This window comes from Pseudorca crassidens, chromosome 1, assembly GCF_039906515.1.
Source record: "Pseudorca crassidens isolate mPseCra1 chromosome 1, mPseCra1.hap1, whole genome shotgun sequence".
NCBI lineage: Eukaryota > Metazoa > Chordata > Mammalia > Artiodactyla > Delphinidae > Pseudorca > Pseudorca crassidens.
This window is the reverse complement of record NC_090296.1, coordinates 62,019,100-62,031,346: the sequence shown is the minus strand read 5'-3', so window position 1 is coordinate 62,031,346 and position 12,247 is coordinate 62,019,100. Positions and strand designations below refer to the sequence as shown.

Sequence of the window (12,247 nt, the reverse complement as noted above, 5' to 3'; positions counted from 1 at the left end):
GCAAATCATACTGTTTAGCATAGGACCATTTTCATTTCGACATCTTTGATCAAAAAATAAAAGTCTTATTTTCAGTGCTGTTCTGAGAAACTATCACTCCTACAAGGAACCTTCCCTCACCACTGGCAAAACAAGGTGCTACGAAAAAATTCAAAGTACTTGGCTTCTAAACTAAAAGGTCTTTTCTTTACCTCTGCCACACTGAGGGCTGGTTAGGCAGGGGCACAAAAGCAAAATAGGTCTCAGCAGAACTATATTGCTTTGTGGTAAATGCAATTTAAACAAAAATAGACTTACTGAGTGGCTACTACATTCTAAGCACTGTGCTGGGCCTAGAGATACAAAATAAATAAGACTTGTTCTCCACCTAAAAGGGGCTCACTCTTCGCAAGATTTAAAAAACAAGAAATAGGGTCTTCCCTGGTGGCGCAGTGGTTGAGAGTCCGCCTGCTGATGCAGGGGACGCAGGTTCGTGCCCCGGTCCAGGAAGATCCCACATGCCCCGGTCCGGGAAGATCCCACATGCCCCGGTCCGGGAAGATCCCACATGCCAAGGAGCAGATTCTCAGGTGATTGAGCCATGGCCGCTGAGCCTGCGCGTCCGGAGCCTGTGCTCCGCAACGGGAGAGGCCACAACAGTGAGAGGCCCGCGTACCGCAAAAATAAAATAAAATTAAATTAAATTAAAAAATAAAAAACAAGAGATAGATCCAGTATAAACATGTTTAGTGCAATGAAAACTGCTCAATCAAAAAAAATCGCTAGAATCTTTGGTACTTCTAATATTCATCTTCTTTATTTTTTTCCTAAAATTTCATAACTGTATACATTTCTCATTAAAAAATAATTTGTTTAATTTAGTAATCATTTTAGAAATAGCTTAAAAGACATGGGAAAGTTATACTGCCATCTCGTGGTTAAAGGTTCATTTACAGCAAAAAGGACTTACTGGTATTTCCCATTAACTCCACAACACACTGTACAAAATTAATCTAAAGAAAGATAATTTCCTGTTTGGAAGTTATGTTTAAGAAAAATATAGGGGCTTCCCTGGTGGCGCAGTAGTTAAGAATCCGCCTGCCAATGCAGGGGACACGGGTTAAAGCCCTGGTCTGGAAAGATCCCACATGCCGCGGAGCAGCTAAACCCACGTGTCATAACTACTGAGCCTGTGCTCTAGAGTCTGCGAGCCACAAGTACTGAGCCTGCGTGCCTAGAGCCTGTGCTTTGCAACAAGAGAAGCCACCGCAATGAGAAGCCCGTGCACCGCAACAAAGAGTAGCCCCCGCTCACCACAGCTAGAGAAAGTCCGCACACAGCAATGAAGAACCAGTGCAGCCAAAAATAAATAAATAAAAGTTTTAAATTAAAAAAAAAAACTATATTCTTCATACATCTCTCTCACTTTCTCATGTTAAATGCCACTAGATCAAAACAAGAAACGGCGTTTTGAGTGGCAGCCTCAGATAGATAAATAAAAAGAACTATGCATTTGGCACTCTAGATCCTGTTCACAGAAGCTTATCATTTACTTTTAGTGTAACACACACTCTAACCCTGAGAATTTAAAGAAACAAAATTATGGAAGCTAGGAGTTCTGTTTTCACAAGGTAATCTCCAAGACCTACAAGCAACTAATATGACATTTACGTTAAGCTTATCAACAACTGTTATTTGATCGAGGACCCTAAATTCAAAAGCACCACATTATGGCAATAGATGGAAGCACTACTTTCTTCCACCCCTCTTATATATAGCAACCTACTTTTCCATATATAGCTAAGAACTATAATTAAATGGAAAAATTAACTCTGAAAGTACAGTCCTCTACATTTTTCAAGTGTGTAATCCTCTATAATCTATGTAAGGCACCTGTTCGAAATGTTTTACAATGGTGGAATCTAGACACTTCTACATCTAACTCTGTCATCAGAAAGCTTTTCCTTTTTTTTTTTTTGAGCAAATCACCAAAATTATAGGAAGACAGCACCATCTATAGGTCTGCCCAAGTACAGAATGAAGTTCTTAGATGTTACTGCCCACTGTGATACAGTAGCTAACCAAATGTACTACCCTAGAAGAAAGTTCCAGAATAACCCTGTTCATTCTGAAATCTCTCCAAAGCATTTTACTCTATCTCTACAACCATTCTCCAAAATAATGATTGTAATAATAACAACAACAGCCACAGGAACAAGAACTAAAACCAAAGTTTCACATAATTGCATTATTCTGATTTGGGTAGACTTGATGATTCATAAATATAGGTCACTTTTCAAGAAATATTAGGACATTGGCATGTCTTCTCTCTCTCTCACATACACACACAATGTAAAACTTTTTGGTCACAATTCTATTTTAGGTGTCATTCAATCCTATTGAAACATATATTTCATTATTCTTTCTCCAAAGTTATATCTTCTCCCTACAATAGTCCATTTTAGTTTTTACAGACATTCAACTAAATTCACCCTTGCGTCTAACCTAAAGCTACCAGACTCATACAAATTAAAAGGCTCAAGACAAATCAATTTTTTATGCAACTTAAATGTCCTCCTTTGTCACAGATTAGCTTGTCCAGTCGTCTGAGTCATTCCAGTGCCTTACCTAATTGTATAAGGGTTCGATGAACAATCACCTGAGGACTGAGGCTCAGCTTGTTCATAATTAATTGCCTGTAGGGGCTGGCAGAAAAGATGTAGCCCTGTAGATGCTGACAGAGCGCCCTGCTGGGTAATATGGAGAATTTCATACCAGTGCTGTGGCTGGCACTTAAAGATCTGGCAAAAACAAGAAATGGCCAGTTGCATCAAGGGTAGACCCTGTTTGTTCATCAGTACTCAAGTTCCCAGAGCAGCTACAATATTTAACTCAACCAGAAAAAAAAGAGGTCTTACAAGGGCGGTACTCTGTATGAGGGCTGCTAACCTGATACATCATTCTGCATACAAGGCAAGGTGGGGTAGTGGGTAAGAGTAAAGCTTTGAAAGCAAAGAGAACAGAGTTTGAGCCCATGCTCTGTCACTGGCCTCAAGCAAGTTACTTAATTTCTCTAAGCTTCCCTTTCTTCATCCTCAAGAAATTACAAATTAATATTGATGATATAAGCAAAGTAAGGTGCTTTACACATAGTAGTCATTCATTAAGTGTTAGCACTTAAGAATTTATCTTATCATTTCCTGTTGTCTTATTGTAATTATTGACTAAATAATTAGGTAGGATCCACCCAACCCAAACAAACACCCAGAGAAGTTCATTTGCAACTTCTTAAGATAACAAAAAGAATGAATGAGAAAAACTGAACTCAAAATAGGGATGAGCACAGCTATGTAACAAAGAGAAACTGGTATCTGAGGATCTAACATCAGTTTCAAAATTTACCTCCGAAATATTTTTTAAAATCATTAGAGTCCACATGACTCTTGATTTCCACATAATTTTTACTGTATAATTTAGAAATTCAAGTCTTCAGGGCACAGAAAAGTTGGAAATATAGATCAGGGAGTTACCTGCACGTGGATAATACTGAAGCCAGAGAGCACAGAGATAGCAGAGTGGGGATGGGTAGAGAACTTGGAACCCTGCAGAACATCAATTTTTAAGGAAAGGGAAAGAAGAAGAACCAGCAAAGAAGATAGTAAAAGAGTGATCATACATGGAGAAGGGGGTGAAAATCAACAGCAGAGACAACTTTAAATAGAAAAATTGGTTACAGATGTGAAATTCCACCAAGATTAGGTAAAATTAGGAATGAAAACCAGTAGTTAACAGTTTCAGCAAAAAGGTAAAGGCAGATATGCCAATTAGAGTAGGTTGAAAACTGAGTGAGGAACTTTTCACAAAGGTTGACAATGAAAGGAAGAGAAACACAGGACCATAGCTTGAGATAGGGACTGTGAATTTGAGAAACACAATATGAAGAGAAAAATAAAATGAAGTGCCTGTTGTGGGTTGAATTGTATCCCCCACAAAATATATGTACAAGTCCTAACCCCTGGTACCTGAGAATGTGACCTTATTTGGAAATAGGGTCTTTGCAAACATAATCAATTTAAGATGAGGTCATACCAGACTGGAGTGGGCCCTAATCCAATGAGCAGTGTTCTTATAAGAAGAGGGAAATTTGGATACAGACACAGAGGCAAATAGGGAGAGAAAGCCATGTGATAACAGCCAAAGAACACAAGGATTGTGGGCAACTGCCAGAGCTAGGTGAGAAGCATACAACAGATTTGGAAGGAACCAGCCCTGCCCACACTTTGATTTCAGACTTCTAACTTCCAGAACTGTGAGACAATGAATTCCTGTTGTTTTATGCCACCCAGTTTGTGGTACATTGTTCAGACAGCCCTAACAAACTAATAAACAGGGACTGTCAATAACATTCAAAAGATACAGACCTACTAGAATATTTACAAGGTGACAGAACTACCATATGACCCAGCAATTCCACTCCTGGGCATATACCCAGAGAAATCCAGCATTCAAAAAGACACACGCACTGCAATGTTCATTGTAGCACTATTTAAAACAGCCAGGACATGGAAGCAATCTAAATGTCCATCAACAGAGGAATGGATAAAGAAGATGTGATACATATATGCAATGGAATATTACTCAGCCATAAAAAGGAACAAAACTGGGTCATTTGTAGAGACATGGATGGATCTAGAGACTGTACTACAGAGTGAAGTAAGTCAGAAAGAGAAAAACAAATTATCGTATATTAATGCATATATGTGGAATCTAGAAAAATAGTATAGATGATCTTATAGGCAAAGCAGAAATAGAGACACAGACGTAGAGAACAAACATATGGATACCAAGGGGGAAAGGTGGGGGTGGGATGAATTGGGAGACTGGGATTGACATATATACACTATTGATACTATATATAAAATAGATAACTAATGAGAACTTACTGTATAGCACAGGGAACTCTACTCAATGCTCTGTGGTGACTAACTGGGAAGGAAATCCAAAAAAGAGGGGATATATGTATACGTATAGCTGATTCACTTTGCTGTACAGTAGAAATTAACACAACATTGTAAAGCAACTATACTCGAATAAAATTTTTTAAAAAAAATAATATTTACAAGGTGTATAAACCATGATCACGTCAAAGTATGGAAATAATTGACACAAACATAATAATTTAAAAGCAAAAGGAAAAGAAAATTGGTAAGAAAAATAGTTAAAGTCTGGAACAATTATAAAGAATCCTGTAGAAGTCCCTTAACCTGGTTTCATTCATTGTCATTTTAAGATACCACATATGTAAATCATAAAGATGTTTGAAAATGATTGGTGCATCTCTTTTCAGTTTGGGGTCCTGGAACGAAAGATGATACATAAATCTTAAAAGTGATCATGGGCCTCTCACTCAGAAGGTGGCAGAGATTACAGACTTGAATGTTTTCATGTCATTTCTTAAATGATTACAATAAAATAAAACACTGTTGAAGGAAAATATTGTTGCAAGTATCCGTTGTCTGATGACTAGAACCCCAGAGTACTTTTCTTTCTTCAGAGTAGGACCCTAAGAATAATATTCTGTGGGTTGGGCTTCTGATATTTATTCATTAGTACAGTCAACAAACATTTCTGAGTACCTATTGTACTATACCTAAAACACCAGATTCTCAATGGTCTGAGATGTTGTAGTCAAGACAGTGGTGGGGCACAGGGCCAGAGAGTAGGGAAGTGAGGAAGGGCTGATTTAACAAGGTGTTCCTAAAATGTGTAAAAGTTGTTTTATGTTCTTATATCAGTTGAATCATGTGCCCACATACTATACTTACACTTTTAAAACATGTTTCAGTGAAGGACAGTAAAATAAATCCTTTGACATGTACTTATTTAATTCATAGTTTATTTGTTCTTAAATTCATATTTTTGAGAACTAGATTTTCTTTGAGAGAGATAAGACTATATTTCAATTAAAACACATCCTTTAAAGGTATTTCATAATTAATTTGATCAATAGAGTTGCTTCCTCCAATGGGGTTGAAATAAGGGGAATTTTTCCTCCCTAATTACCCAGATGATGGGTTCCAGCCTCCCTTTGATGTGTCATAAAGGCTCACCTGTTTCACTACAACCTGCTATTTATTATCAAACAAATGCAGTTTGCCAAATCCTGAATTTCCAAAGGTGCCATTTATCTAAATCACGTGCGTGTCCCCTTTGCACGCATTCTGAAAAAGAATTTTCCTTGGGCCTCCCTGGTGGCGCAGTGGTTGAGAGTCCCCCTGCTGATGCAGGGGACACGGCTTCGTGCCCCTGTCTGGGAAGATCCCACATGCCGCGGAGCGTCTGGGCCCGTGAGCCATGGCCGCTGGGCCTGCGCGTCCGGAGCCTGTGCTCCGCAGCGGGAGAGGCCACAACAGTGAGAGGCCCGCGTACCGCAAAAAAAAAAAAAAAAAAAAAAAAATTATCCTATACCTTTTTAGTGACCTTCTTAGGTTGAAAGCCTTGGACTCTCTCCCATCAATATAATATACATTTTACATGTACTCTCAATAGTTAATCTCCCAGCAGCCTATCCATTAATCCCAGGTTTTCCTCCTCCAGAAAGTTACTTCACTTTCTCATTTGATCCCTTGAAGATGATTAATGAGATAAACTATACAAAGTAATTGAACTGCGTTTAGTGCAAAACTGGAAAACTTGTTTTCAGGATACTTTGACTAAACAATTTGACTAAGACATCTCCAGCCAGATGGACAAAATAAAAACAGTGATTGAAGATGTGGTAGGGTGTTTGCCTACAAGATACGGGGGATTAGGATGGGGCTGGAGAGGAAGAAACAACGGCCTGGAAATTTTGGGAAATAAATCAGTGTTCTGCCAGCATGGTGATCATGTATAAGACAGATGGAAAAGAAATTCCCTAAGAAGAATTCTGAGTGGAACTTGCAGACGTCAAGGAATATGAGTGCAAGATTTTGGGAGGCAGGAGGAGGAGGGTCCTAGTGATGCCACTGTGGAGAAAATTTAGCGTGGACAGGGCCTAGGTGTGCCCTCGGGAGGGAGCCTGACAGGCCTGGGCAAAAGCAGGGTCTCTCAGGGGGTCAAGGGGACTTCGTCAGAGACCCAGGGAGATTTCTGAAGTTGAGTGCCAGAGCCCTATGAGAACTTGGGGAGAATACCCATTTGTGCAGGCCTAAGAGGCTCCTACACGACATGGGAAATAAGAACCCCATGAGCTTTGGAAACACATGGAAGAGCCCAAATTGGTCATTAGGGAGAATGGGAGGGTCTGAGGTGGAGCCATGCTCCTGGCTAAAGGAAGAGATGTGCATAAAAGAGAAACTTCTGAGAGCCAGAGCCAGAGCCCCACTGAGAGCAGACAACAGAATGATGTGGGACCTGGGGGATGCTAAGGCCCAGGGACCTTGGGAGCTCTAGCAAGCTTGGGGGAATTCTGTCAGTGTTGCTGTTAGGTTTGCTGCCAATCCATTTAGTGTCTTTTTAAGAAGTAGAAAAAGGTTTCCCTTCTCCCCAAGGTGGACTCATCTCTGCTCTAGGATACATAGATTATGAATCAGTGCATGGACTAGATTTCAGCTCCCACTTGCTCAAGTGGCCAGAGCCCTTTTTCAGTCCACAATCTGCCCAAATGTACATAGAGGTGCTAAATGGATTGAGAATTTCCTTTTCACTAAATGCAAACCTTGTGCCCACACATGGAATTATTTGGAGACAGCAAGATACTATTATGCAAAAAGACCGTAAGGATTGTATTTGTAGATAAAAGTTGTTTTAAGGGATGTAAACTAATAAAAGATAGAGAGATGGTAAAGGATAGTAGACTTGATCTCTCCAACTTCTAAAAATATCTGCCAATGGGAATAATATTTTCCTAGTCCCTCTTGTAGCCTGTTCCTATAGAAATGATTGCATGCTTGTGCAACCACAGGCAAGTTCATTAGACCCTCTGGGTATCAGTTTCTTCATCCTGGAGGTGTGATGAGGATTTAAAATGTTGATACATGTAAAGCTTAGAACTGGGTATGGAACTTAGTACTTACTCCATAAGTGTTAGTTATTTTTATTACTTGTATCATTCAGTGTTAATGAGAATGTTAAAGCTGGTGTGTCTGTAGAGGCGATCTGGGAGCATTTATGCAGAAAATGGTTTTCAAGTCAGGCCTTGAAAATGGGCATGGTTTCAAAAGGTAGAGAAAATTAGGGGAAGACAGTCTAGGCATTGGGAATAAAGGTGGAAAGGCACAGGCAACATTCGAGTGTAGTGAGCAGATCTATTGAGCAGCAACCGAATGGAATGTATGGCAGAGGACAGGAAAATAAGTCTGAAAGCTAAATTGAGGGCATGCAATTAAGGAGTACAGAATTCATTCTTCTCTCTCTGGTCAGCAATGAAAGCCAAGAAAGATTTAACTTGCAACCTTCTGCAATCTGGCTCCCACTCTATGGAATCTCTTTTCTCAAAGGTCTTCTAATTCAGTGCTTCTAAAACTTGAAAGTACAAACCAGTGACTTGGGGACCTTCCTAAAATGCAGGTTCTGATATGGAAGGTCTGGAGTAAGCTTAGCCTGAGATCCTATATTCTTAACAAGCTTCCAGGCGCTACCATGCCCCTCCCTGCTGCTCATCCATGGACCAACTTTGAGTACTAATCCAATGGCCTCTTCTCCATCTCATCCTTACCCGCTCTGCAGTATTAGGCCTTGTTGATCTTCCTGATGCTCTCATCATTGGCTTCTACTTACTCACCTGAATTTTATGCTATTACTTGAAGCTAAGAATGCAGACTAGGAGCCTGCTCTATAAAACTCCAGTACATATTGTCTTCTCTTGAGCACAGCTTTCATCATATAAAACAAAGCTGCCATTGATAACAATATCTATATATAATAGCTATAGCTACAAACTCAAGGTCAGTCTTTAGATGTGTATTGTCCAAGCAACTATCAGTGAATCATTTGGTCTCTTAAATGCAAATATTACAAACCACCTTTTAACAAAAGACACATGTATATCACTATAAAAGACACCAACTGCCCATCTTCTTTGGAAAATAATCTCCCCCGAGACCCTCACCCCTCCCTGTGGGCACTGGCTACAACTGATTGGTGCAGAGGTGGGCTCCTGACCAATACTGGGTTATTTTGAGTCCTTCCTCAGCATTTTACACTGGGACTGAAAAAAAAGCAAGTTAGTCTCTTGTTTTCTTTACAGAAGTCAAGAGCATGTAAGCTCAGGAGCTATTAGGGACAATATTCTGACACATGAACTGAAGAGCAGAAAACAGCAGTCATCTGTGAGAAAGAAAACTGATGAAGATACCAGGAAGGAACAGGGAAATGTCTCCAAAGCTTGGCACCCTGACATCCTTGCTCATCTCCACAGAGACCATGTAGGCAAGGCTTGACCACAGTCTGACCTTAGTCTTAGCAGAATGCCCTGTGATTTCTTCTAACATAAGGGAAGATAAACAGCCTAGTGAGGAGCTGTTGGGAGGCTGTTTCTCCCGTTATCCTGTGGAAGACTGACACAAGGCCATTTCTCATCCATCTCCCTAGTTTCAGTTCAGCACAAGACTTTCCACCTCATTCCCACTTAGGGTAAAGCTGCAGACTTCATCGTAAGTCTATAAAACTCCTCAACAACAGAATGACCCATCACTCTTACCATCTGTCATCTGGCTTCTTCAGTTCTGTGTTGTCTACAGAACAAGGGGCACAGGGAACCGACACCACAATGACTTGCTTTTGCTGTCTGTGTAAGTAATTAACTGTCTGAATCCATTTGGTCATGTTTACTCCTCACTGGGCAAATCTATAGAAGTATGACAAGCCATCCTAATGGCTATAGAAGTATTACTTGGGACCCAGTTATTAACCACCACCTTGCTGCCTTGGAAATGCTTAACCATTTGGCCAAGGGAAGAAGTAAGAAATGGCAAGAGTTCACTTCCTGAGATCCCCTCAGTGCTCCGGCTCCTGATTATAGTCAGTTCTCAGGAATGCATTTCAGACTTTGAATTCCATGAGATACCCTAGTATTTCTCCAGTAAACCTCTCCAGCTTCTTTTTTTTTTTTTTACCCTTAAGAAAGCTAGAATGTATTTTTTACTACTTTTTATTGGAGTATAGTTGCTTTACAATGTTGTGTTAGCTTCTGCTGTACAGTCATAGAAAGTATTTCTAACCTTTACCATTGAAAGGTCATATAGTACATACACACACTGGTGTTGCATTTGATGACAATATCAGTAATCAGAACTTCAGTGTTAGCAATTCAAGTGTATTTTGTTTTTATTAAAATTCTGCCTCTCGTATATTAATTTATTTTTGGCCCTTGACGTAGTATATGTAACATGATTAGCCTGTCTTATAAAAGCCCAATAAATATAAAGTTTTATGAAATGTTATTGGCCAAGTGGGGAAAAAAATGACTCTTTTTCACTATGATGAAAGTATAAATTACTCTCATCATTTATCAATTGTAACTTCATAGTACTAAATATGTAAGTCAACTATGCTATGTTTAATTTATCTTATAAATGTACTGATTTTCATTCATATTAGTTACAATTGTAAGAACATGATGGAAAAACACATTATATTTATGCCAAATATGTATCATCCAACAAAACAGTGTAAGTAGGATTAGAGTTTGATCTACTTTTAACATCCCTTGAGTTTAGCTGTGTCTAATACCCAGAATGATCATCCAAGCCAATATACAGATACTTATGAATCACTAGTCATAGGTTAGGATGTTCATCAATTAGCTTCATTTCCCTACTGGGCCAGCTGAGTTTTATTTGATCAGGGTCATGGACTCTGAATCAAGCCAAGTCAGGGACAGCTGGCAGAGTCTTGGACATTGTGGAAATTTGACCAAAATGGTGTATAAATTGGTGCAAATTCATCATCACTACTGGGAAACAACTAAAAAAGTAGAAAGTGGCGTCACTGACATCATAACAACAAATAGACATAGCACAATTACATATAAGAAATGAATGCCTTGATTGCCGTATTAATGAGATGTCATCTTTAGGAAAGTGTAGAGATTGTTAAGTGATATATCTGGCTGCTTGTGGTACTCCTAGAAGCAAGGAGTTTGTGACATGATGATAACTAGTCATAATTTGTCCAAATTTGTTTGAGAATAAAATTTACTAGTCAAAGTTAAACATTAGACATCTAGTCATCTTAATATGATTTACTAGTGTTACCATAATAATTTATTAAGAGAATAGTTACATTTATAAAAATGTTTTATGGTGATGAGTGAATTATAGTAATTATTTTATATATTCATAATAAAAAATGCATCACAGTATGTAAGATTAAATTTTCAATCAACTCATAATTTATATTTTAAAATATCTTTAAAATACGTTCACATAACATAATCCCGTGGGTAACTTTCTCTAGCCACTTAGTCATTATTTCCATGATTAGTTATAACAGATTTCTTCCTAAAGGTTTTTTCCCCCACAGCATAACTCTCCATAAATTAATGTGAACCTATCATATCAAAGGTGTTTACATGTGTTAATATATTCATTTAATTTTAATATGCTTACTAAGGCACGAATAGCTGCAAGCAAGCTAGCACTGCATGCAATAAGAAAACCTGTGGAGTCCTGAGGTAACATACTTTAACGAGGGAGGTAGGAATTACATAAGATCTGAGTTAGCCGGGGAAAGAAGAGGCTACAACTGATAGCACAACTAAGTCAACTAAGTCTGACGCCAACTGGATCATTTCAAATAAAATAGCCAGCCAGGCAAAAAGGCCTCCTCCAAGTCGCAGGCCTTGGGGCTGCCTGCCTTGCCTTACAGGCTAGGAACACAGAAGGTGGGTAACCCGAGAGCGGCCAGCGCGGGCGCCGCGGCGACCTGACCTGGGACACGGGACACCCGACACCCGACACCCGCCGCCCGCCGCCCGCTGCCCGCTCCCGGCCTCCTTTGCTCGCGCGCTCCGCGGGCTCGGGCTCGGCAGGCTCTGCCCCGGGAGCGCGGAAGGCAGAGGAAAAAGGCAAAACGTCGGTGGGGAGACTTGTCTGAGAAACGTTTTCGGAACACGCGAAGGGAAAAACGACTAGCCCCCGGCGGGGCGGCCTTACCAGCGGAACCACCGGCCAGGATCTGCTGAGAAGCCTCGTTCACGAAGCCGACAGCGGGCTTGGCCGACATCTTCGCAAGCCAGACGACCACTGCTTGGGCTGAGATGCGTGGGCGAGCTCGCCAGCCTGAA

The 12,247-nt window shown here is 40.0% G+C and overlaps 1 protein-coding gene across 1 annotated transcript in view; it reads right to left on the bottom strand.

The window, feature by feature from the left end:
• The window catches only part of SLC25A21 (solute carrier family 25 member 21), a 511,705-nt gene extending 499,458 nt beyond the window's left edge, over positions 1-12,247 (bottom strand). The window contains exon 1 of the mRNA XM_067737301.1: positions 12,117-12,247. Within this exon, the coding sequence (XP_067593402.1) occupies positions 12,117-12,186 (70 nt within the window). The 5' untranslated portion in view covers positions 12,187-12,247. The remainder of the gene's footprint in view (positions 1-12,116) is intronic.